Source organism: Panthera leo, chromosome B4, assembly GCF_018350215.1.
Source record: "Panthera leo isolate Ple1 chromosome B4, P.leo_Ple1_pat1.1, whole genome shotgun sequence".
NCBI classification, from domain to species: domain Eukaryota; kingdom Metazoa; phylum Chordata; class Mammalia; order Carnivora; family Felidae; genus Panthera; species Panthera leo.
In genome coordinates this window covers 46,083,575-46,111,408 of record NC_056685.1, presented here as the reverse complement: position 1 = coordinate 46,111,408, position 27,834 = coordinate 46,083,575, and the positions used below count along the sequence as shown (strand labels likewise).

Genomic DNA, 27,834 nt, shown 5'->3' with positions numbered 1-27,834 from the left:
CTATTTACCCTGCCAGTTACTCTGTGAAAGTTACCCTCCCCCCGTTTTATAGATGAGGAAAACAGGCCGAGAGATCAAAGAATTCAAGGTGACTCGAAAAATGAATCCAAGACCAGTGCTTCTGCCTAAATCTCACTCTTTTTACTGTTCTGTGCTCACACAAACATATTTCAGTACTGCGAAACAGACCACTTGAGATTTCTCTGGTGAAGATATTTTATTTTTCATAAAAATATAATTGTACAATGCTCTTCAGAGAAAGAAAATACCCTCAATGCCCCCCAATACCACATGGATTAATAATCTTCCTCTCTTTCAAAACTAAATATGTAATTGATAATATGCAACTGATTTCTTGTGAAATATAGCATTGATGTTTTAAATTTCTTTGCCTTTGTTTGAACTAAAAGTAAATCCAGTTTAAACCTATGCTTTTTGTAATGAGCCAAATCAACTCTATCATAATTCAAAGATGATGAAATAAAACGCTAAATGGTGATGCTGATAAATACTGTCAAGTAGCTGAAAAACAGTGATATGAATTTGCTGCAGTAAGACAGATTCTGATTTAGATACAACAGACAGGTTTTAGACGAAATAGAAAAAAAAATTTAAGAACATCAACTATCTCCTAAAACGTGACCTGGCCAAACTTATTCCATCTTATATTCAGTTGCTCTAATATATGGCAGGTCTATGCTAAGTTAATGACAGAATATGACTGGTCTAAATACACAAATATATACTTTCCCCTTACCTTCCTTTCTTTGGGAACAACAACAACAACATTACTCTTTTTACTCAGGGAGCAAAGAGAACAGCGCTGATCCAGAGGGACCGAGCTCAGTGATTCTCTCCCCCTCTTCTGTTCTCTCTCAGCCTGTATGTTGTCATTACAGAAAGTGAGAGATGCTAGGATTTCAGTATTGCTGCTTTTTAACTGGAATGGGAAAAGAAATGCTCCAGCTGTTTTAATCAGTGACATTTATTAACATGCTTCAAGTGGCCAAAGCGTGCAGCCAGCACAACACCCAAAGCAATCAAAACATTCCTTTTTAAGACCAAGAAACTTTGTCTTGGTATGATCTACTTTAAAATACCAAAAAGATAGGTTTAGGAATAAACTTTATATAAGTTGTAATTTACTTTCATCCAAAATTACACATCCTCTACCTGAGGACAAAGTCACTGCTCTTGTAAAGATACTGGGGGTGGGGACAGAGGGTAGCTCAAATGACCCTGTACTTTAAAATTACAACCAGAGAAGAAATACTTCAAGCACAATGGAGACATTCCATTGAAGAGCCACATTCATTTTGGAATGTTTGCTTTGAAAACAACTCTTCTGGGGAATTCAAAAGGTACTGAACAAAAAGCAACACGTAGTAAATCTTGGGTTGTTTTGCAAAATAAAAATATACATTTGAGTAGACCAGATGGCAAAACCATACCCATTACAATCTGAACACTGTATTTAAAACACTTAAACTCTGAAGGTCTGGATATTAACAATCCTCAATCTATCTATATTTGTGATCCTAAAAAGACATTAAATACTCTTAAACCCCCAGTCCTCCAAAACACAGAGAGACCCAACAGGTTGGGCTAGTGGTATATCAGTAGTCACACAGGACTAGACTAGATCTGAGTTTGCAACCTACACACAAGAGATCTTCAGGAACTTAGGCTAAGGGGAAGCACTTTATTGAAACATGGCCTAAGAGAAGAGGGGAGAGTACCTTGTAATCTAAAACTATGTGGTCCATCTCTTGTTCCACCTCAGTCTAGAGTGTGATGCCTCCTCTTAAACTGCCATTTCGTAACAAAACATACTGTGTAGAAGCCAAATATTTGCCTCAGTAGAGCAAAGAACAATTATAATTTAGCAGCAACAGAGAACACAATTCCTGATTTAACTATGGGACAGAGAAGAAAGAGTGATAGGGTGTCTCACTGGGGAAACTGAAAGATACCTAGTCTATTTGCATGTAAAATATTATGAGCTTGATTCCTCAGCCATTGCTCTGTTGGGTAGTCAGGAAGAAGGTCAATGTAGCTGTAACCGGAGCTGAAAAGAACTACTCTGCCGTTCTGTGCTCCCACCAGGCCATCTGGCCGTGGTGCTGTGACAACTCTAGCTCAGTGCTTCATTCCAGAGTGTAGACACGGTCAGGGCCGAACCAGAGGCACACCCACAGTGTGTTTCTTCCTGGCTCAGAACACATTCATCACGAAGCTCATGTCAGGGGAGAAACTAAGTGTTCTGGTTATGCCTACAGCCATTAGATCTACCAGCAATTTCTCCCTCATTTTGTTCCAGATCTCTTGAGGCAGAAACTCGATCTCAGCAGCTAATTTCATCCTATTTTCTTTAGAAAAAGTGTCCGAGTTAGTTGACTACACAAGGAAATGTGTGTGAACATTCACTCCTACCCTCCCCACATACATATATAGACATACAATAGAAACACATACATACATACACATTCTCTAAGTTGTCAAGATGGTGTATGCTGATGAAATGCCTAAAGGGTTACTTCTTGCTTAAAAAGAAAATTTGACTAATTATTCTCCAAGTATGGATTAGGCCCTAGCAAACTTTTATAAATATAGTTCGAGAAGACAGCAACGAAAGTTTTAAATAGAGGCTGTCTTGAGGGCTTTCCTGATGGATTTTGTTAACACGTACATTATTCAAAACAGGCATATCATTATGGATTATAAAAATAGAACTGTATATATTTGTTAATACATATTCACAGCTTATGCTGGAATGGCTCACAGGAGAAATCATGGTTCATGCAGAAAATAAACATTACTCAAGTAAATATAAACAAATAAGATTAGGTCCATTAAGGCTGAGAACTTAATAATCAGCCCATTTGGTTTCTCTTTGTAGGGCAGTCAAAAACATAAAAGAAGGTGACACCTAAACATACATACACATACAATGACATGAAATACATGGAAAGAATATAAATTAACCAATAAAGCAATGTGGAGTTAAGGTGCAAAAATACAATCTTCACCCACTTCTCTCTACTCCTGTGTTTTCAAGCATTACAACATGTTAACTGCCACCGGTGGCAATACCAACCAGAACAGGTCTGAATGTTTATAAATTTTCTAAGTGTTGAAAGTTAAAGCAAAATCCTTTGGGATCTATGATCACACATTTTGGTAGAAACTGCAGATTTACAGAGATGACTACTGAGCAGTAGGTAGTAAATGGAGCCAAGAAGTACAATCTTGCCCATTCATCCTCCATAGGAATCAGAATATTGGCTTCAATCAGCTACTCATCATTTTATATAATCTTCACCCTAAAAAATAAATCATAGTTACCAATGTAAGAATGTTTGTAAGTCAATGAAGTTTGTTTAATCTGTTTTAAAATGTATGAATTTTTTGTTTGTTTAGGATCTACAGAAAGGCTTTTTAAAAATACAGATTGCAAGAAAATTGAGCTGATTTGGCTTTTTTTCATTAATTCAATTTAGATTAAAACAAATGTTACCTCATGTAATAAAAGCTATCAAAAACCAAACCGTTCGCTTTTACAAAAATATTTTAAAAGATAAAAAATTTACAGCATTTTCTTATAACTGTTTCAAGTGCTCCCAAAGCAATCACGATGATAAAGAAACCAATCCATGACATCTTCATTATAAAATCTTTACAGTGTCTTCAACAAATGGTCCTGGAACAATTGGATATTCACATGCAAAAGAATTAAGTTGGACCTCTAACTCATACCATATAGAAAAATTAACTCAAAATGGATCAGTGACCTAAAATATAAGAGCTAAAACCATAAAACTCTTAGAAGAAAACATAGGGGTAAGGTTCTTCATGACCTTGAATTTGGCAATGGGTTGTTAACATATGACACCCAAAGCCTGAACAACAAAAGAAAAAATAGATAAACTGGACTTCATCAAAATTTAAATGTTTTGTGCACCAAAGGACACTATCAAGAATGTGAGAAGGGGCGCCTGGTGGCTCAGTCAGTTAAGCGTCTGACTTTTAATTTTGGCTCAGGTCATGATCTCATGGTTCGTGAGAGTGAGCCCCGCATCAGGCTCTGTGCTGACAGTGCAGAGCCTGCTTGGGATTCTCTCTCTCAACATAAATAAACTTTAAAAAAAAAAAAAAAAAAAAAAAGAATGTGAAAAAAACAACCTACAGAATGGGATAAGGTCTAGAATCTGGGAAAAATATAAACTCCTACAACTCAACAACAAAATGAAAAACAACTCAATTAAAACTTGGGCAAGGGACTTAGACATTCCTTCAAAGAAGATATACAAATGGCCAATAAGCATATGAAGAGATGCTCAACATCATTAGTCTTTGGGGAAATGCCAATCAAAAACACAATCAGATACTACTTCACATCCTAGGATGGAAGGCTATAGGTTTTAAAAATAGAGGGGCACCTAGCTGGCTCAGTCAGTGGAGCATGCGACTTTTCATCTCGGGGTTGTGAGTTCAAGCCCCATTTGGGTGTAGAGATTACTTAAAAATAATTTTTTTTTAAATAAGGGAAAATAAAAAGAGTTAGCAAGATGTACAGAAACGGGAAGCTTCATATGCTGCTGGTGGGAATGCAAAATATATCAGCCACTGTGGAGAACAATTTGTGGTTCCCTTAAAAGTTAAATATAAAATTACCAGAAGACTCAGCAATTCCACTTCTAGGTATATAAGCAAAAGAACTGAAAACAAGTACTCAAACACATACTTGTACACTCATGTTTCATATCATACTGTTCGGGAGAAACAAGCATCAACAGATGAATGAACAAATAAATTGTGGTACACATACCTAGCAGAACATTATACAGCCATAACATGGAATAAAGTACTAATATAGGCTACAGTGTGGATGAACCTTGAAAATATACTAGGTGAAAACAGCCAGACACAAAAAGTCACATATTGTATGTTTCCATTTGTATGAAATATCCAGAATAGGTAAATCCATAGAGACAAGTTGCCAAGGGCTGGAGGGAGGGAGTAAGAACAAGTAACTACCTAATGAGTTCAGGGCTTTCTTCTTGGGTGATAAAATGTTTTATAACTAGATAGAAGTGGTGGTTGTACAACATTGATTGTACTAAATGCCTCTGAATTATTACTTTAAAATGGTTAATTTTATGAATTTCATATGAATTTCACCATAATGAAAAAAAAAACCCCTGCAATGATGGGCTCCTGTACTAGATACAGCCTGGACTAGGTGAAGACAGGTTTTTCCCATTATAGCTGTGTGACCCTGGGCGTCTTAACCAACCCCTCTGCTATTTCTTCATCTACAAAATAAAAAGTGTAATTCCTTAACACAATTATTGGAGGAAAAACATAAGATAAATATAAGTGAAAGGATTCTTTAGGCTGTAAATCAAAATACAAATAAAATTCTTATTAACAATAACTAGAATGTACTCCCATTTATGGACTAAGTTTACTTTAAGAATTTTCCATACATTTTTCAGTTGCTGTTCATCGAGCCCATGTAAAATTCATCTCAATATTTAGAATCTAGCACCATTTCACTTGCTTATTAGTATATTACAAATGACATCAACATTTTATTTAATGACATAAGGAAAGTGGTCAATGGAAACCCTACCTTAAAACGCTCCTCTAAATATAAACTCTCCCACTCATGGTACTCACAGGAATTGCTGTTAGCATCCGTCTTCCCAGCTTTCATGTGCCTGCTTGAGTTCTGCTGAGATTTGCTCTGCTCTTCTCCAGTGAGTAGGGCCTTTATTTCAGAAGGGATTTTTCCTTGGTCCATTGCCATGCACCACTGCTTGTACTGAAATATGTAAAATATATTTAAGTAAAATTTTACTAGCCAGAGTTCAGGAACCAGGGGTAGAAATCCCAGACAGAAGAACTCCCATAACTAGAGGTCACACTGGCTGGTGGGAATCCTATCCCTCCACTGTATTTTCTGTTTGTAACCTAGGACATGTATGAGGCCTGCCATCTTTCAGAAGAGGGTAGGAAACTGCTGCTGAATCTTCTAGTGATAAACTGTGGGTAGTGCTCAGATTAAGAAGGCCCTTCTGGGGAGGTGCTTGAGTGGCTCAGTCGGTTGAGCATCCAACTCTTGATTTCGGCTCAAGTCATGATCTGGCTGTGGGTTTAAGCCCCGCATTGGGCTCTGTGCTGTGTGTGAAGCCTTGGAATTCTCCTGCTCTCTCTGCCCCTCCGCTGCTTACACTCTCTTGCTCTCAAAGTAAATAAACTTAAAAAAAAAAGAAGCCTCCTCTGGTTAAAAGATTCTCTCTTCCCAGTGTGCCACTAATTAGAATTCATCTCTTTTTGCTGTCACATTATCATTTCTACTCCTAAAATAAATAATTTTATAATTTCCCTTCTCTTTCATAAACATTCACTAAACATCTGCTTTCTGCCAGACTGTGTAGTATGGACTTTGACGTATACAAAGATCAGTCAGTTCAAAGATCATGCCCTCAAGTAGCTTACACTGCAGAAGGTAAGAAATAACTTGCAGCAGGAGTCAAATTCAATATATATATTTTTAAATCTATTCAATAGTGTTTATCTGGACTCTCTTCAGACCCCAACCTTATTTTCTTACCATTTAAAATGCTGAGGTCCTAGTTTTGTGATGATCATAGTAGTATTCTCTCTCGTCTCCAACCTGTCACCTCCTCCCCTGAGCTTATAGTGAGATTTCTATTCTCTTTTACATTTCTACAGCCACCACCCAAAGTCTGGATGAATAAATGACCAAAACATGACAAATAAATAAATCAATATGTTGAAACACAAATGGTATATATACTATGCATATTGTTACATATTGTTATATTGCTTTTTCCACTTAGCAATATATTGTAAATGCCTTTCTACATTAGTAAATATACATGTGCATTGTGATTTTTACTGCCTGCAAAGTAGTCCAATTTATGAATGCAGTATAATTTAACTAATCCCCTATTATTGTACATTTGTGTTATTTTCCATTTTTTTCCTTCAAAAACAATCCCTCAGTGAAATAGTCAGGCACATTCTGCTCCCACCAGCTACTATGCAAAACTGCTTCCTTGCTTACGTCTTGGCTAACAGACTAATATTCTTTCCTGTATTTGTCAAACACATACGTGAAAATTGGTACCTTCATATTTTAATATATATTTCTTTGACTACTAAGCTTAGGTTGATTTTTTCAGGTGTTTACTGGCAGACTTTCTTACCATTTCCAGTTCCTCTCTGAGGGCACATATGGCTCTTTCCCGACTGGATACCAACTCTTCCAAATACTGGTATCTTAGTTTTTTCCTGGCCCGGCATTCTCTTGCACTCTGCCGGCTCCTCTCAAGTTTTGCCTTCAAGTCGATTTTGGCTGGCTTCCGACCACGTTTGCCGGGCTTCTTAACTTTACCTCCAACCACCTTCGGCAAGAGAGAGAAGAAATGGTTTTTTTCTCTCAGTTCTGTTTCTAGGAAAGTGACTATGGCTGCACATTAGCAAGGAAAACATTTACAAATAATACATGAAGCCAATGAAACTAAGAAAGCATAATCCCATGACATGCCTCATGAGTCTTTGCTTCATGTTATTGTTTTCTTTCTGATACTTCTAATACTATGAGTGTGAGAGAAGAAATTCTGTAAGTTTTCATTATTTCTTCAATGATAAACTTTAAGTCATTTAACAGTAAATTTTATGAACCATGTATGACTAGATGCTACAATCTAAAAGATGGCCGCTGAATATTGTGTTCACAAAGAATTTCTGACTTGTGAAAATAATAGGTAGAAAAACCAATATTTAAAATTGTAGGGGTGCCTGGATGGCTCAGTCGGTTAAGCATCCGACTTTGGCTTGGGTCATGATCTCACAGTTTGAGAGTTCGAGCCCCATGTCGGGCTCTGTGCTGACAGCTCAGAGCCTGGAGCCTGCTTCAGGTTCTCTCTCTCTCTCTCTCTCTCTCTCTCTCTCTCTCCCTGCTCCTCCCCCATTCATGCTCTGTCTCTCTCTCTCTCAAAAATAAATAAACATTTAAAAAAAAGATTTAAAAATTTTAAGTTCAGTGTAATCTCAACCTTATAAAACAACACATAGAAGAAAGGATGTTTATTAAAAATTCAATGAGGATTTCTTTGACAGCTTTCTCTCATCTATATTTTTTATTATTTCTAAATGTTTATAGTTAGAAAACAACATAAAATTTGTACAAAAATTGTGTGTATGTGTGTGTATATATATATATATATATATATACACACATACACACACACACACACATATATATATAAATGTATCCTAAGAAATTTGGCTATGAATTCCCTCTTCAACATTGATGAGCCCAAAGGAACACACAGAAGTCCCTGACATCTTCAGGATAATTCTCTCCTGATTTTAGAAGCCTATAATTATAACCTTAGACTGTCTCAAGAGATTTCAACTTGCTCCCACTGGTCATAAGACATCTTTTCAATATCTCTGCTATTCATTTACCTGTACAGGCACAATTTTTTGGTGACTAGCAAAGTAATTTAATCTTCTTCACTGTTTAGCTTTGGAACCTCCCCAAGTTCTTACACAAGATGTAACTATGAGGTAAATGTGATGATTTTTTAAATACACGAACCTGAACTTGTACATCAAATAAATTTTCTTTAAAGCAATTACCTTGAAAGGGGTTACATTTATTCCAAAGAACAAGCTTTTTGGGAAAGTGCTTTTAGAGCTAGTTTCTTACAAGCTACAATACAGTCGAGTTGGCCTCAGATTATCTACTTTATCTGACAAAATTCTGAATTATGGTCCAGTTCTTTCTGAAAACTACCCTCAGAAAATAAAAATGACATAACTTCAGTATTCTGAAAGGAATACTGCTGAGGAATACTGCTGAGGCTTTAAAGGCAATTATAAAAGAGAAGATGCAAAACTCAAATACTGAAAAATCATTGGAATAAAGTAGGGGCGCCTGGGTGGCTCAGTTGGTTAAGCATCTGACTTCGGTTTGGGTCATGATCTCACAGTTCATGAGTTCAAGCCCCGCGTTGGGCTCTGTGCTGACAGCATGGAGCCTAGAACCTGCTTTGGATTCTGTCTCCCTCTCTCTGCCCCTCCCCTGCTCGTTTTCTCTCTCTCTCTCTCTCTCTCTCTCTCTCTCAAAATAAATAAACTTAAGAAAAAAAAAGCTCTTAAAAAAAAAAGTAGAAGCATTCCCAGTAACAAAACTCAAACGCAATATTCATGTGGGTATAAAAACTCTCATTTGCTTGTTTGTTGCGATCACTATTAATATCACACATGAATAATGCCCAATACCCTATAAAGATCAGATCATTACTAAGTATAATGGTTAGGTTGAAAACCAAACTGTAAATATGAATGAACCACATTGACCAGACCCTGTGTCATGTAACATGATGGCCAACCACTGCATCAAGCATTTTATAAGGCAGCTCTGAAATGAGACTGAATTCTCCAAGACTCTGGGGAAAAAACTTTCTTTTCCACCACTCTTGTAAAGCTAGCTGCTTCAGTACTCCCAAATTAGTTTCAACTTTTCAAAAACAGATCTTTTAAGCTTTTTATATTATACACCATGTTTTTATTCCAACATAATAATATACACCTCAGGAAACTGCACAATTTTAATAAAATATTTTGAAATCATCCTACATTAAACCAAAGTATATTTGCTATTGCTACAGTTTTTAAAAAGCAATATATTTACAGCATAAACTCGAGTCTACAGAGACATAAATGATAATCATATCTATTCTTTATGTAGTAAAGTGAATCGTCAATCATACAACACTGTAATCTAATACCTCGAATATTGCTGTTTTTAATTAATTCAGGAGAGGCTGCCTTTGAGAAGCCAGCAAGAGGACACAGTGTACTTAAGAGACTTCAATGATTTTTGAAACAAACTGAGCACAGTCATAAAAATCAAACAAAAGTTATATCCTTTTGTTTAGTTTTCATGATAGTAAAATTATTTCACTACCTTTTTTTAAATTAGAAAGCAGAGTAAATGAATCTAGGTTTCCTGTATTTTATGTCACCTCCTGTAAAATTACGTTAAAACCGTATGTTTAATTTTTCCTCAATGGCAGACTGAATTTTTAGCTTTTGGTGTCAGCTAAAATCTGATTAGTATACCGGTTTTCAAGAGAGGTACATTGCAGGATTACTGTAAGTCTTAAGTATAAAAGCACCAGGTAAAGAAAAAGGTATTATACAAATGTGGGTTAGTAGACTACTTGCCTTAACAACTGAACTTCATATATTCATAAGCCATAATGATTAGGGGAAACTTAGGAGAAGTTAGTGAAAGGAACCAGAAACTAAAACTGAAATCAGTCTCACAAATTCCTTAAATAGCTCTGGCCAAAAATCATTCTTACCAATTTTCATTAAAATTTCACAAACTCAGTGACAACCATATTGTCCCTTTGCTCTCCTATTTCTTCTGTGAGGAAGCACATTAATGTTGCTAAGTAAAAGTACTGATTTTTATGCACCAACACAAACTCCCAAGAAAACTATGAAAATGATATAAGATTTAGCTTTTTCTATTCTAGTCTTATTTCTATTGACATAGAGCCACATGAAAATATAAATAGCTGTCTTTAAAACAGTGGAACCTCTTTATCCATTACCCATTTTACTTCTTTTTCCTCCCCCAAACACATTTGTGAGCTGGAAATAGGAAGCCCCAAGGGAAACACTCAGAAAGTCTGTCTCCCTAGCTCTCATATAAAGAAACTTGCCAGCCATTGATTTTTTTCTTACTCTCCAGAGAATTTATTACACGAAGGTAAAACAGTAGAGATGCTAGATTTCACTAGGGCTTTTGCAATACCACATCTGTCTTCGTTATTACGTTTAAAATGTTCAAGTCTGTTTATTATAAGCAAGTAAGAGTGAAGGTCCTACTTTTATGTTAACTACCTGTTTTTTTATAAACACTTTCTCCATTGAGACAAGCTAAAACTGGATGTTCTGATTTTTAGAAAGTAAGCACCAGGGACTGTCATATAATTCTTAGCACACAGCAATAACTATCTAATAAATATGGCAGATAAAAAGACAAAAGACATTCCTAAGTAACTAATGGGTCAAAGAAGAGATCACAAGGGAAATTAGAAAACTGCTTGGAAATGAAAAGAAAACACAACATACCAAAACTTTATGAGATGCAGCTAAAGCAGTGCTCAGAGGGAGCTGTAAATGCTTAAACTAAAAAGAAGATTTGAAATCAATAACCTAATTTTCCACCTTAAGAAACTCGAAAATGAAGGACAAATTAAATCCCAAGCAAGCTGATGGAAGGAAATAACAAGTATCAAAGCAGACATAAATAAAATAGAGGATGGTAAAACAATAGAGAAAATCAATGAAACCAAAAGTTTCAAAAAAATCAACAAAATCAACAACCCTTTGGCTAGACTGGCCAAGAGAAAACATTCAAAATACTAAAGTCAAGATGAGGGGCGCCTGGGTGGCTCAGGCATCCGACTCGATTTCAGCTCGGGTCATGATCTTGGGGTCGTGGGATTCAAGCCCTGTGTTGGGCTCCGTGCTGTTAGTGTGGAGCTTGCTTGGGATTCTTTCTCTCCCCCTTTCTCCTCCCCTCCGCTGCTTGTGCTTATACTCTTTCTCTCAAAATAAATAAACTTAAAAATAAAAAGACTGGGTTAAAAAAAAAAAAGACTGAAAGAGACATCATCCCTATCAACTTTACAGAAATAGTAATGGTTACATGAGATACTATGAAAAATTATATGCCAAAAACAAGATAACCTAGAAGAAATGGACAAATTTCTAGAAAGACACAAAGTAGCAAAACTGACTCAAGATAAAATAGAAAATCTGAATAGACCTATAACAAAAAAAGAGATTGAATTAGTAACAACAACGACAACAAATTCCCACAAAGAAAAGTCCAAGTCACTTCACTGGTGAATTCTACTAAACATTTAAAGAATTAACACTAAGTTTGCATAAACTCTTCCAAAAAACAGAAGAGAAAACAACATGTCCCAATTCATTCTACGAAGCCATTATTAGCTTGATATCAAAACCAAAGATACCATAAGAAAACTACAGACCAATATGTTTTCCGAATATAGATGCAAATATCCTCAACAAAATGCTAGCAGATTGAATCTAACAACATATAAAGAGGATTTACACCATAGCTATGTGCAACTTATCACGGGAATAATGGTAGGTGTAACAACCCAAAAATCAAATACTGTAATAACAGATCATCTCAAAAGAAAAAAAGGGCCAAAGTTACATTTTCTTCTCAAAAGACTCAGAAAAAGCACCTGACAAAATCTAACACCTTCATATGATAAAAAAAAACAAACAAACAAAAAAAAAAAAAACACTCAACAAACTGAATAAAGGGAACTTCTTCAACCTGATAAAGGGTATCTATGAAACACCCACAGCTAATATCACACTTAAAGGTAAAATATTGAAAGCTTTCCCCGCAAAGATCAGGAAAAAGACAAGGACCTTGCCTTCTCTCATTACTTCTATTCAACACTGTATTATATTAGAGGATCTAGCCACAGCAATTAGGCAAGAAAAAGAAAGAAAAGTCATTCATACTGGAAGGGAAAAAATAAAACTACTTTTACTTGAGGATGGTATGATCTTGTATGTAGAAAATCCTAAGGAATCCACAAAAAACTATTAGTGCTGATAAATGAGTTGAGCAAGGTTGCAAGAGACAAGATCTATAAACAAAAATTAGCTCTGAACAATGAACAATCTGAAATGAAATCATAAAGACATTCATTGAGAATAGCATAAAAACATACCATTTAGAACAACATTTTAGGGGCACCTGAGTGGCTCAGTCAGTTAAGCATCTGACTCTTGATTTCGGCTCAGGTCATGATCTCACGGTTCATGAGATCAAGCCCCAGGTTGAGTCGGGCTCTGTACAAACAGTGCGGAGTCTACTTGAGATTATCTCTCCTTCTCTCTCTGCCCCTCCCCTGCTTGCTCTCTAAATAAACATTTAAAAAAGGAACAGCATTTTATTGAGGGTATTTGCATCTATATTCAGAGAACATATTGGTCTATAGTTTTCTTACGGTATCTCTGGTTTTGATACATGCTACAATATTGGCCTCATAGAATGACTTAGCAATATTTAACAAAAAAAACCCTGCAAACCTTATGCACTGAAAACCACAAAACATCATTATAAGAAACTAAATATCTAATAAAAAGAAAGACATTCCATATTCATGGATTGAAAGACTTAATATTGTTAAGATGACAATATTCCCCCAAATTGATCTGCAAATTCAACAAAATCCCAGCTGGGGTTGCCTGGCTGGTTCAGTTGGTAGAACATTTGACTCTTGATCTTGGGGTCATGAGTTTGATCCCCATACTGGGTGTAGAGATCACTTAAAAAAATACCAGCTGCCTTTTTGCATAAACTGACAAGATAATTTAAAAAATTATATGGTCTCAAAAATAAATAAACGTTAAAAAAAAATTAAAAAAAAATGCTCTGTCTCTGTCTCTGTCTCAAAAATAAATAAATGTTAAAAAAAATTAAAAAAAATGCTCTCTCTCTCTGTCTCAACAATAAATAAACGTTAAAAAAAATTTAAAAAAAAATAAAAATAAAAAATTATATGGTAATAGAGGGACCCCAAATAGCCAAACAATTTTAAAAAACAAAAAGGTGGAGGGCTTGACTTGCTGATTTCAAAATTTATTAGAAAGCTACAATAATCAAGATAATGTGGTACTGGCACAAGGGTAGACACATATCAAATGAAAAAGAATTGAGAATCTGGAAATAAACCTTAGATTTATGGTCAAATGATTTTCAGTAAGGTGCCACAACAATAGAGAAACGGGAAAAGAACAGTCTTTTCAATAAATGGTGCTGGGACAACTGAATATCTGCAAGCAAAAAGAATTAAGTTGGACTCCTACAACATGCCATATACAAAAATTAACTCAAAATAGAACAAAGGCCTAAATGTAAGAGCCACAATAACTCTTAAAGGAAAACATAGAGATAAATCTTGTGACCTTGGATTAGGCCACAGTTTCTTAGATATGACACCACAAGCATACTCAACAAAAGAAAAAAATTGGACTTCAAAATTAAAAATTTTGTGCTTCAGGGGCGCCTGGGTGGCTCAGTGGGTTAAGCATCCGACTTTGGTTCAGGTCATGATTTCACAGTTGGCATGTTCATGCCCCACGTCAGGCTCTGTGCTGTTAGCTCAGAGCCTGGAGCCTGCTTCAGATTCTGTGTCTCCCTCTCTCTGCCCCTCACCCACTTATGCTCTCTGTCTCTCAAAAATAAATAAACATTAAAAAAATTTTTTTTTATGCTTCAAAGAACACCATTAATGTCAACACATAGAATGGGAGAAAATAATTGTTAAGTCATACGTATGATAAATTTGTATCCAGAATATACAAAGAACACCTACAATTCAACAAAAAGATAAACTGTCCAATTAAAGTGTAGGCAAAGTATTTGAATAGACATTTCTCCAAAGAAGACATATAAATGACCAATAAACATATGAAAAACATTCAACATCATTAGTCATTTGGGAAATGTGAATCAAGGCCAAGAGATACCTCTTTATACCCACAAGAATGGTTATATGATAAAAAACAGCCAATAACATGTGGAGATGTGGAGAAATGGAACCCTTATACATTGCTGGTGGGAATATAAAATAGTTGCCACCTTGGAAAACCATTTGCATGTTCCCCAAAATATTAAACCTAGAATTACCATACGACCCAGCAGTTCTGCTCCTAGGTATATCCCCCCAAAAGATGAAAACATATGACCACATAAGAATTTGTACAATGCATGTTCATAGTAACGTTTTTCATGATAGCTTTTTAAAAAGTGGAAACAACCCAAATGTCCATCAACTGATGAGTGTATAACAAAATGTGGTGTGTCCATACAATGGAACATTCATTATTCAGACACAAAAAGGAATGAAGTACATGGTTCAACACAGGTGAACACTGGAAACATTATGCCAAGTGAAAGAAACCAAACACAAATGGCCTCATACTGTGTGATTCCATGGAGCTAAAATGTCCACAAAAGGCAAATCGATAAGAGATAAAAAGTAGATTAGTAATTGCTTAGGGCAGGGGAGGAGAGAATGAGCAACGACTGCTAAAGTGTTTCTTTTGTTCTTTTTTAAAATTAACATAGTTTGCTTTTCAGAGCTGTTTTAGGTTTACAAAAAATTAAGCAGAAAGTAGAGAGTTCTCACATATCTCCTCTTTCTCCACTCTCCCAGTGTCCCCTATCATTATTATTTTTTTTTTTAATTTTTTTTCAACGTTTTTTTATTTATTTTTGGGACAGAGAGAGACAGAGCATGATCGGGGGAGGGTCAGAGAGAGAGGGAGACACAGAATCGGAAACAGGCTCCAGGCTCCGAGCCATCAGCCCAGAGCCTGACGCAGGACTCGAACTCACGGACCGCGAGATCGTGACCTGGCTGAAGTTGGACGCTCAACCGACTGCGCCACCCAGGCGCCCCCCCCATCATTATTTTTTTGAGAGAGACAGAGAGACAGACAGAGACAGGGCATGAGCAGGGGAAGGGCAGAGAGAGAAGGAGACACAGAATCTGAAGCAGGCTCCAGGCTCAGAGCTTGTCAGCACAGATCCCTATGTGGGGCTCGAACCATGAACTGTGAAATCATGACCTGAGCCAAAGCCAGACGCTTAACCGACTCAGCCATCCAGGCATCCCCCAGCGTCCCCTATTATTAACATCTCGTAGGGGTGCCTGGGTGGCTCAGTTGGTTGAGTGTCCAACTTCGGCTCAGCTCATGATCTCGTGGTTTGTGAGTTCAAGTCCCATATTGGGATGGATCTCTGCTGTCAGCACAGAGCCTGCTTCAGATCCTCAGTACTCCCCCACCCTTCCCCCACTCCCTCTCCCTCTCTCAAAAATAAACATTAAATTAAAAAAAAAAATCTTGCATTAGTGTAGTACCTTCACTATAACTCATGAACTAACGTTGATATGTTATTAATAAATCCATAGTCTACATCACTCTGTGTTGTATGGCTCTCTGGATTTGACAAATGCACATATCATGTATCTGCAATAAAGTATCATACAGAATATTTTCACTGCCCTAAAAATCCCATGTCCCACCCCTTCTTCCTTCCTCCAAAATGCTGGCAACCATTTATCTTTTTACTACCTTTATAGTTTTGCGTTTTCCATAATGTCATATAGTTGGAATCACATGGTAGACAGCCTTTTTAAACTGGCCTCTTTCACTTAGCAATATGCAAGGAAGTTCCGCCATGCCTTTTTGTGGTTTAATAGTTCAGTTCTTTTTATTGCTTAATAACATTACTGGGGTGCCTGGGTGGCTCAGTCGGTGGGGTGTCCAACTTCGGCTCAGGTCATGATCTCACAATCTGTGAGTTTGAGCCCCGCGTTGGGCTCTGTGCTGACAGCTCAGAGGCTGGAGCCTGTTTCTGATTCTGTGTCTCCCTCTTTCTCTCTCCTCCCCCGCTCATGCTCTGTCTCTCTCTTCTCAAAAATAAACATTAAAAAAAAAATTTAAAAAAAACAATATTACATTACATGGATATACCACAGTTTGTTTACAAGGGTTTCTTTTTAAGGTAATGAAAATGTTCTGGGAAGATAGCAGTAACCATTGCACAACTGTGAATGTACGGTTGGCCCGTGAACAATGCAAGGGTTAGGAGCACTGATCCCCAAGCAGTCACAATTCCACACAAAACCTAACTCTTAATAGCCTACTGTTAACTGGAAGCCTTACTAATAACATAGTTAATACATATTTTGTATATTATATGTATCATATACTGTATTATTACAATAAAGTAAGCTAAAGAAAAGAAAATATTATTAACAAAATCACGAGGATGGGGTGCCTGCATGGCTTAGTCGGTTAAGCATCTGACTTCAGCTCAGGTCACGATCTCAAGGTTCATAGGTTCGAGCCCCGCATCAGGCTCTGTGCTGACAGCTCAATGCCTGGAGCCTGCTTCAGATTCTGTGTCTCCCTCTCTCTCTCCCCCTCCCCCACTCATGCTCGGTCTCTCTTTCTCTCAAAAAATAAATAAACATTAAACATTTTTTTTAATTAAAAAAAAGAAAATCATAAGGAAAATACATTTATAGCATGGCACTGTATTTATAAAAAACAAATCTGTATGTAAGTGAGCCCACATGTTCAAACCCATGTTGTTCAAGCATCAACTGTACTAATAAAAATCACAGAATTGTACACTTTAAAAGGATGAATTTTACGGTATGTGAATTATTTTTCAATAAAGGCATTATCTTAAAAAGACAGCTGTTATTAAAAAAATACGTGAACCTTAAAAAGCGGAAAGAATAATAGAAAAGGAAGAATCAATGTGGCATAGAGACACAAGCTTATGAGGAGAAAGAATATTACAGAGGGGAGGGGTCAAGCATAAGGGTTCTAATTTTGGAGCTTAAAAAGGCTGAGAATTAACACACAAGACTGGATCTAGCCAAGAAGGAGTTCCTGATAATTCTAAATTTAACCATTACAGAGAAAAAATAGAACTTAGCCTGCAAAGGCCTGAGTGTGGATGGCACAGGCTTCCCAGTCAACAGGTTTAACTTTTGTAGAAAGAGGAGCTGCATGCTCTCCAGGGGTTCTTATTAGGAAGGCTCCAGTGTCCAGATTAAACCCTATTCCAAAGATTCTTGGATCATTTTACTTCTAGCTTTTTAGGAGCTAACAACAAACACTTAAACTCAAGGCCAAACTGGAGTATGCAGGAAGAGAGCACTCACCATGGACAAGGCCTTGAGTGAGGCACTCTACCTGTTACCTCATGTTATTTCACACCATTTCAGGGAGGGAAAAGCCATCTTCTTCAGGTAAAGAGGGGAAAATTAATTCCTCTATTCAACAACCATTTACTGAACACCTGCCATGTCCCCAAATTCTGTGAAACTCCAGGAATATTGATATAAGAACACAGGGTCCTAAACTGTAATGTATATAGACTCATAAGACACAGAAGACATGAAAAAAGCAATAACATAATAAAAGACAGGATATCAGGATATACAGGAGTGATGGTGGTAGAAGGATACATGTATACACACACATACCCACACACAGATATGCACAGTGATCTCTTTTGTTTTATAGATGGCAACATTTTAGTTCAGAGAATTTCAGTGTCAGAGCAGGGTCTAGGACCTAAGACCCCTGATTTGCATCATAGCAACTTGTCACAAGGTAACTCACTATCATAAGCATAACTATTCCCCTCCAGATTTCATGGTAGGACTCATTAACTTGATCACATCATGCCCTGCAAAGGCTCGAAAACTGACAGGCGCTTTATAGGCACTGCTCTATTAATGCCATATATCTCTCATTTACTCCAGCTCACTGTGGCATTAGGCACTTGATGGAGGGTGGTGGTGAGGAGGTTAACTAACAAACTTTCTCATTTTATGCTTCCTTGAAATCTCCCTCTACTATTGTGGCTCTCCATACCCACCAACTGAAGTCATGCCAATCTATTCCTTTATAAAATCTGAGTTAGCTCTTCTTCTCTCCTCCTACTGCCTATATTAGTCAGAGCTCTACTCACAGATTATCACAATAAGTTCTCAGTAGGGCTCCCTACCATCTCTCCTTTTCCACTCCCACCTTCCTAGTTAATCCATCCTGCAAAGAGCTACCAAATTAACCTTTCTTTTCAGTTTATTAAAATAACGTTGGTGTATTTTCCTTCATTGTAAAAACGCAGTTATCTGATCATTACAGAAAGAACAAACTCCCTTTGGCCATGTCACTCTCCAGCTCAAGAGAAGACCTCTGACTCAACACTGCTTACTAGGTCACTATATCCAGTATATCACTTTCCTGTGGCTGCTCTAACAATTACCGCAAACTTGGTGGTGATGAAAGCAATAGAAATGTATTCTTTCTGTTTGTTCTGCAGGCCAGAGTCTGGAAGGATGGCACTACTTCTGGAGAGCACAGGGGAGAATCCATCCTTGCCTCTTCCAGCTTCTAGGAACTATCAGCATGCCCTCATTTGTGGCCACGTCAATCCAATCTCTGCCTCTGTGGTCACACCGCCTCCATATCTGTCTGCCAAATCTCTCTCAGCCTTACTCTTATGAGGACACCTGTCATTGGATTTAGGCCCCACACAGATAATCCAAGATAAATTCTTCCTCTCAAAACCATTAATTTAATCACACTCCCCCCCCCCCCACCCCATAAGGTAATATTCACTTTTACCATATAAGGTGATATTCACAGGCTCCAGGGATTAGGACACAGATATTTCTTTTCAGGGGCCACTAGTCAGCCCACTATATCCAGGCTCCTGCTAACCAAGGCAATCTTCTCTTTCATTATTCCCCAAAGGGGAATCATATCTAGTCATGCCTCCTTAGGACCTTGCCTCATCCCCTCCATTCCCATCTATTCAATATCACCATTTCTCTAAATGTTCCCTCCACCTCTCTACCATCCAGAATGGCAAATGTTATGCTTTCTTTGGTTAGGGGATCAGCTCTAGCCTTCTTTCTCTGAAGCTCTCCCTGACAATCACCGTCTTCCCATATGTCATTTTTTTTCTCCAAATGTCTGGAACATATACTGAACACACTGAATTTATATGTTATATTGCTTTTTGTTTGTTTGTTTTTTAGTGGCCTCACAGATTTAAGTTCTATCTCCTCCAGGTAACGTGAGCTGCTCGGGCACAAAAGCTGTGTTTTCTGCTTTCCCAATCTCCACTGTATCCAGCCCTGAGACAGGCTAAATTTAAGAGGCATTTATTAAAAGACTGATAATTGAATGAATAAATGCAAAGAAAAATTAGGACTATTCAAAACTGACTTAAATTGATGTCATTATCAGGACTGCCAACTTATAGAAGCTATAAAAGAAAAAGAAAAAGAAAAAAAAAGCTCCCTCATAAGGGATATAAAATCTGAAAAACCAATGAAGAACTCTTAACTATTTTACCACCCTTTTTGCACTTATTTACTTCCTAATGCTCTAATTCTTAAGGCAACTCATAAAAGTTTCAAGCTGTTAAGTAAGTCTAAGAGGATTATTGCATGTGCATGAAGTGGCAGCAACAGCCCCAGCTAAAGACAAAAAATAGCAAGGGGGTTCACTTCACTCTTTTTAAAACATAAAGTGAAAAGTTATCTCCAACTGATTAAAGAAAAATAAGATAGGAATGTACCCAGCTACTGCTCTTTACCACTTTAAAGAAAAAACAGGTAGCTGCATTTTCATTTGGTGTTAAGACTCCCGTAACTTCCTTCACAGCTGTGGGTTAGGCCTTTTATTTACCAGATCTTCAGAAACAAAAGTCTAATCACATCTTCCTGCTGCTAACCTTTCTGCCAGTTTTTCTAGTCAACGGAAGGAGAAAGAAGATAAAGTAGGCCTCTCTGAACTGAGAGTTAACTCCTGCCTCTCCTCTCCCAACACCTATGCCTGTTTGAAGCTAAATATAATACTACATAGATTTCAGCAATGCCTGAAACTGTTACAAACTGACTCACTAGGAGCGGGTCTATACCTAACTGTCTTTGCTTCCCGGCCCACCTCTTTCTCAACCGCTACATTTTCGCTTCTACCCTATCACTCCAGGGAAAATTCTCTTGCTAGGATCATAAATAATCCCCTATTTTCCAAATAGAACGGATACTCCTCCCCAACCCCCCCTTTGCTGTTTACTTGACTTTTTTTGTGGCATCTCATATTAAAGTTCCCTCTTTAAAATTTTCTCTTCCCTTAGATACATGGCAGAACTGCCTTCCCCCTTTTTTTTCTGGTTCTCCTGGATCACTGACCCTCTTTATTTTGCGGAGTTCTGTTCCTCAGCCTCTTCTGATCATTCTAGTCCAGAGTTCTGTCTTTTTAACTCTCTCTTCTGTCCACATTCTTCATCCTTGAAGGATTTTATGCGTGCTACATCAACCACAACCCAAATTACAATAGCCTCAATATGGTCTTCAGCTCAGGCCTTTCTTACGAGCAATCTAAACTGATGAGGGGCCAGAAAGGACTAGCATTTACTGAGAACCCGTGATGTACTAAGTTCTTCTGATATGGACTCACATATATACAGCTGACTCTTCAACAATGCAAGGGTGATGGGTGCCAACTTCCAAACAGTCAAAAAACCATCTGTAACTTTTCACTCCCCTGCAAAACTTAACTATTACTAGACTACTGTTGACTGGAATCCTTCTCAATAACACAGTCAATTAACACACATTTTGTATGTTATATGTATTACATATTGTAATCTTACAATAAAGCTAGAGAATGTTAAGAAAATCATAAGGAAGAGAAAATATATTTACAGTACTATATTTATTTTCTAAAAATCCACGTGTAAGTAGATCTGGGCAGTTTAAACCTATGTTGCTTAAGGGTCAACTGTTCATTTTTTAAGTAAGCTTTATGCCCAATGATGGGGCTTCAACTCACAGCCCCAAGATCAAGAGTCACATACTCTACCAACTGAGCTAGCCAGGTGCCCCAAAGGTCAACTGTTATTACATTTAATTCTCACAATAATTCATTAAAGTTTTATTAATCCATCCAGTGAAGAAATTCAGTTTGGAACAGATTAAATAATCTGTTCAAAATCATAACAGCTTGAAAGTGGTAGAAATGAGATCTGATCTTTGGTTATATGCCAAAATCCATGTTCTTCCCTAATCGGACCCTCTGCCTCTAGTCTTATGCTGGTTCCTACATCTTTACCCTAATCCATTCTCCATATAGCCATTAACATTTTTTCCTTTAAAAACACAAATCTGATATTGTCACCTCCGCTTTAAAATCCTTTGATGGCTCCCCAACATCTATAGCCTTGGTTTTCAAACTGCGGCAAGCATATGAGCCAGTCAACTGGCGAGCCTAATTAAAATTCAGATTCCCACACCCTATTCCCAATATCCTGGGTCAGCAGGTGTTTCTTTATTCCACATTTTGAAAAAATACTGACCAAAATGTGTTAGCTTAATTTGCCAGGCATATCATGATCTGGCCCCAGATTATTTTTCCAATCTTATCTCTGCCTACACCTTTACTTATGCTTTATGCTCTAGCTTGGGAGTCAGCAAACGACAGCCCTGATGGAAAGCAAAGCCCAGCCGATTGACTGTTTTGGTAAATAAAGTTTTATTAGAACACAGCCACACCCAGTCATTAAATCTGCCTATGGTTACTTCTGTGCTAAAATGGCAGAGCTGAATAATTGCACCAGAGACCACATGGCCAGCAAATAATTACTATCTGACCTTTTACTGAAAATTTTTTAATTCCTGCTCTAACTTCTACCATAGTACTTATTCAGTGCAATATGCTTTATTTAGTACAGGCATCTACTCTTACCGCTCCAAAAGCACTTTACCTCTATTGCCCTTATTTTTTACCTCACTATATTGTAATTATTTTTCTTTATGTCTGCTTAGCCCACTGAAATGTAAGTTTCCAAGAATAGTTATAAACGTTATCACCTTTGTGTCTCTGTCTAGCACAATGCCTTTACATATTATGTGTCCAACAAATATTTAATGAATTAATGAATAAACAGACTTTTCTGAAAACCTTAGGAGAGTGAATTGTTCTAAATAAGGATACGTAAACTTAGATTTCAGCTGGTTTCTGTAGTATTAAAATTACTCCTTAGGGTTAAACCATCTTTTGAGGTACCTTAGTTAAAATATGCAGGCAGTATAGGGGTGCCTGGGTGGCTCATTTGTTTAAGCATCCGACTCTTGATTTCAGCTCAGGTCGTGATCTCATGGTTCCTGAATTTGAGCCCCACATGGGGCTCTGTGCTGACAGTGCAGAGCCTGCTTGGGATTCTCTCTCTCTCCCTCTCTGTCCCTCCCCTGCTCGTGCACTCTCTCTCTCTGCCTCTGTCTCTCAAAATAAATAAACTTAAACATTTTTTTTTAATCTTAAAAAAATATATGCAGACAGCCTAGAGAGGAAAGGAAGGTACATTAAATCTGTCAGAGATTTGTTTAGTAGATGAGCTGGCTCTTCTGTTTTAGTCTCGTGGAAAGCACTGATGAAGAGGAGGGAAGAAAAAGCAGAGAATGTCTGAGTTTTGTGGCACTGCTCAAGGAAGGTGGTTCCAACTGTAGCAAAAGATGGATAAAGGGTCAACAGGAGGGACTTCAGGGGCCAAAGGACAGGTCCAGGAATGTCAAAGAGATTCTTTGGCCAAGTTAAAATTTTTGTGAGAACCAACACTACTCAGAACTGAATGGAACAGAAGACCTTGTCTTCTTACCTAAGAGGTAAGGAAGGTGTAAGAAAACTCATTTTTAGAAAATCGTGTGTAATACAGGTAGAGGAAGAACGAAGGAGAACAGTATCCATATTAGCATATTGTGGCCAGTGTCTGACCCACTCTCTTGTCAGTCACTCAACTGAAGCTTGGTGCCCTAAACTGTCAGGCAATATAATATGGTAGTCTATTACCAGCTTAGTCTGAGGCAGGGACATATCTAGTCTAGGATATTTCAATTTATATTAGTCATTCATTCAATAAACACAGAAGTCAAATGTAAAATAAAAAGTAAGAACCTTCTATGATCAAAGCCTCTGAAAATAACATACGTTAATTTTCTTTGTAATTGAATGCAGCAGATCAGGAGGAAGCTTTCATAAAAACAAGCACTTTTTACTAGTAGACATGCAGGTGGGCTCAGGAGACTATCTTTCTCACACAATCTGACAGTTAAATGCAGAGTTTAAGTTCATTTCAAGCCCCATCCCATTGCCCTGTCCCATTGGGGGCATAGTTAGGAGCAAAGGGTAGTGTAGGTATAAATATAAACATGGCTCCAAATGTTATGCAACAGCGTGCAATTAAGAATTGCTAAAATGAGCATCTCAGGTACCTACTGCACTGTGTCAACTACCAAGGAAGTCACTCCTTGGTAATGATAACATTTTTTGTGCTTACTATATGTCAGACTCTCTATTCAATGCTTTATGATAATGTAGTACCTCTAATCCTCAGCAAAGCCTGTGAAAAAGGTATTGGCCATTTAACAGATAAAATGGAAGCTCAGAAAGGTTAATTAGCCAAGATTTTTCCTTCCCAACTAGCTTAGTAGAGATCTACTCAGTCAGTGTTCAATCTCTGCTACTTAACACTTTCCCAAGCCCCCACTTTTAGATGCCCAATCTATCTCTTGCTTTCTTTTTGCTATTTGCCATTGTCTGTATACTCTGGGTGGTTGGCTCAATAGAGCACATGGATTAACAAAGCCCAGGTACGTCAGGGCAATCTCCTTAATGACACTCTGTCCCCACTTCCTTCAGTCACTATTAACAAGTACTCTATGCTGTGTCAGGCACACCGCTAGTCTAGTCGGTTGAAAGGCAAAGCTGCACTCCCATTCAAATCTGTCCTACCCTGACTCCAGAAAGCTGGACGGCAGAATGTGGAGAGCTCCTGGCACACTCACTCGTTGCCACTGATGAAAACAACTCAGAATACAGAATCTTTTTAAAGGGAGGTCCTCACATCATCATCGTCTTCTCCTGACCTGCTCATTCAAGTACTGTCTCTCTAGAACTGCAGCTCCTGCCCACTTCATCCTCTTCCCGTTCCCCTGGCCTTGCTGTTGGCCAGTCTGTCATCCTTTCTGCCCTCCTGTCACCACAATTCCAGGCCCCAACTCTCACCTTCCCTTATACAGGAAAAAAGGGAACCTGAGACTCCATCACTTAAACATAATGTGAGGGGAAATGTGTTTTGTGTGTAAGTACATGTATATGCTAGGAGGAAAATACAATTTTGCAGGACTGTAACAACCAGAGCACAGAGAAAGGCAGGCCTGGGAGCTGCCAAAGACTTGTTTAAGGGCTGTTTCATACTGCCTGACTGCTGGAAGAGCGGTCCAGTCTTGCTGTACATGGCATTTAAATATTACTCATCCACAACTACGATATGTACTCAAAGTGAAAGTAGTGTATTTACAGAGGCACTATCCATCCAGAGACCTCTGAAGGGATTTCCTTCTGCATGATCATTAAAGATTTAAGAAACTGCTGGTTTCTAAATACTCTCATAAAAACAATCAATTAAAAAGAATGAGAACTGAGTTCGTTTTGCTTCCCTGTGAACCCTATAGGAAATAAATTATGGATAGTCTACCCCCCAAATTTAACTTCACTCTTTTAGGGAAAACAATACAATTTTATACCCTCCACCACAGTTTGCTAGTTTTAGAAATAACTCCTATGTGATTCTATAGGCAAGTCAAATAACTCAAAATCCAATGTATTTTTCTTGGGACTTAATTTGAGATTACCAACGACTTTGAGAAAGTTATCAAATGTTTCAAAGGTCTGAAAAGTAAACTAAAAATTATGTAGAATATACTGTGAGAGGCTCAAATTAAGGAAATTAAAGAACGATGTTATTTTAGCATCCTTAAAGAGCTGTAACATTATTTTCTACAAAAGAGAAGGGATACGGTATTCAGATTTACTTTCAAAATCAATACTGAACAGTCAAGCTAGCAAGACTTTTATGGAAAATCATTTTCTAATGTTCCTGGAAAACTTTCAGAACTCCCTCTTTCTGTCTTGGAAATATCACTTCCTATTAGGGTTTGCTACTTCACAAGCAAACTGTTTCTCTAGGTGAGTCTCAATTTCAGAGTACTGCAGTGGGCTTTCCCTTCATTTATCACTTTTCTCAGAGCCTTCTGCAAGAACGGGAAGAGGCGATAATGTAGACTAACACAAACAGCACAGAGAAGGGAGAAGTGTTTTCATTCTAAGGATGGGTGAAACAAAAATGTGACCGCAGCAAAGTGTTACTGGTTAAGTGGAGGGGTACAAGAGCACCCAAACAAAGGAAAAAGCTAGCACGAGCAGTATGCCAGAGCCTGTGGAAAGTAGGACCCCTGAAAGGCAAAGAGAAGGAGTAACTTCTACTTCAAAGACTGGCAAAGTCTAGCAGTCTGAGTCCTTAAAAAAAAAAAAAAGTCCAATTTCTTAAACATGCCAGAACATCAGTAAGCTGATGAGTAATGAGCTGACCATCCCTATATCTTCATGAAATAAAACTGGACAACACTAATGTGGATAGACAGAAAGACAGGGTATACATAAACTATGTGAATTACCCAATTATGAATAATGCCTGCTAGAATCATAGGGATAAGTGATTTTTTTTTTTTAATGGCAAAAGACGGATGGAAGTGGGATATTAAGATACATTACCAAGAAGGAATTCACTACTTTTCCTAGAGAAGGCTTTCTAGAGGAGGTTAGATTCTGGACGAATAGCAACAGGAGCTTCGCAGAGTGTTCCAACCAACCACAGGAAAATAGCTCACAGGGGAGTGAACTGATTATATGAATGGGGCATTGAGTAAGGGAGCCTGAGAGAAGAAAGGGGAACCTTCAAGGGGAATAGGGCTGGTTCAGGGTGCCCTAATTAAGGTCTCCACACCGGAGAAAGTGTGGGAGAGGGCCGGGGAAGGCAAAAAGAGAAAACACGGTAGTTTCTTCACTTATCTCGCTAGGCAAGTCAAGGACTAGGGTTTGCGCTACCTGGAAAAGCTGACAAACAGGCTTGTCCGGGGAGTGAAAAATTTCCAGAGGAGAAGGCCCTTTCTGGAAAAACACAGCCCCCTGTTCCCTGAATTTCTGGCTGGGTACAGGGGGTAACAACTGGAGGCGCAGGGATGTCTAAGGCAGGTGTTTCCCGGGTGTTGGCGAGGCTACCAAGCTGAGGTTCAGCGGCGAGTCTAGCACTTAGCGACAAGCAGGCGGCGGCGGCAGCAGCTGCGCGTGCAAACCACAGGACTTACCTTACTGTCATCCATCTCGGCGGACAGGCCGGCCTGGCCAGGCGCTCCCTCCCCCTCCCCTCTCCCGGCTCAGCCGGCCTGGCCGGGCCCGGCCCCCGCCCCGGGGGAAGAAGGGGATATGGTTCTGACTGTCTCCTCCTCTCGCCTAACAGTTCGCTTCCCTGAGGCCACAGTCACGGGGACGAGGGACCAGTTCAGGAATGACAGAGCGGACCCTGGAGGCGGCCCAAAACGCCTCCCTTTGCCGCCGCCGCCTCCTCCTCCCCCTCCATGACAGTCTCTGGGTGTGTTTACAGACTCCCTGGAGAGCCGCCCGGACGGGAGGGTGGGCGGGAGTACTGCACGCGGAATGGCCTCGTCAGTTGCCGTAGTCGGCGGCATTCTGGGGATTGTAGTTTTCCCTAACGCACCGTCTGCAAGGCTGACTAGGAAGAAAACTACAATGTCCACATAGCCTCAGCAAGGCGTCTGTTTTCCTCTTGCTTCTGAACGCGGCGGAGGAGGGGCTAGCCAGGAGATCAGACTACGTTTCCAACAGTGTGCTCTTTTGGACTTCCAGAGCTCTGGGCGCTGGTGGCGCGAGTTTGAGGCCCTGCAGAGGCGCCCCTGAAGGAGGAGCATTGGGAGCGGGCCCTCTTTAGGGATACCGAGGAAACCCTCAAGGTTCTTTATTAAAACAAAAACAGAAAAACTAGTAAGACACGGTGCTGCTGCTGCTTTGGGAAACAATTTGCAGTTCCTCATAATCTTAGACATAGAGTTACCATATGGCCAACAATTCCAGACAAATGAAAACATACCTCTGCGTGAAAACGTGTACACCAATGTTGTATCCTACAAGCATTATTCATAATAGCGAACAAGTGGAAACAGCCCAAATGTCCCATCATTGTATGAACGGACAGGA

The 27,834-nt window shown here is 38.5% G+C and overlaps 1 protein-coding gene across 1 annotated transcript; it reads right to left on the bottom strand.

Annotated features, from left to right (window-relative positions):
- Positions 1 to 1,333: 1,333 nt before the first annotated feature.
- CREBL2 (cAMP responsive element binding protein like 2) lies at positions 1,334 to 27,246 on the bottom strand. Its single transcript, XM_042945838.1, has 4 exons — positions 26,928 to 27,246; positions 7,239 to 7,436; positions 5,683 to 5,827; positions 1,334 to 3,323 (listed from the first exon to the last, which is right to left on the bottom strand). The coding sequence occupies exons 1-4, from the start codon at positions 26,940 to 26,942 to the stop codon at positions 3,319 to 3,321; spliced, it is 363 nt and encodes a 120-aa protein (XP_042801772.1). The 5' UTR covers positions 26,943 to 27,246; the 3' UTR covers positions 1,334 to 3,318.
- Between the last annotated feature and the right edge of the window lie 588 nt (positions 27,247 to 27,834).

Excerpts from the sequence above, each read along its gene's own strand:
- CREBL2 (XM_042945838.1), bottom strand. Across the intron at positions 5,828-7,238 it reads TCAGAGAGGAACTGGAAATG|TACAAGCAGTGGTGCATGGC; the intron begins GTAAGAAAGTCT and ends TACATATTTCAG.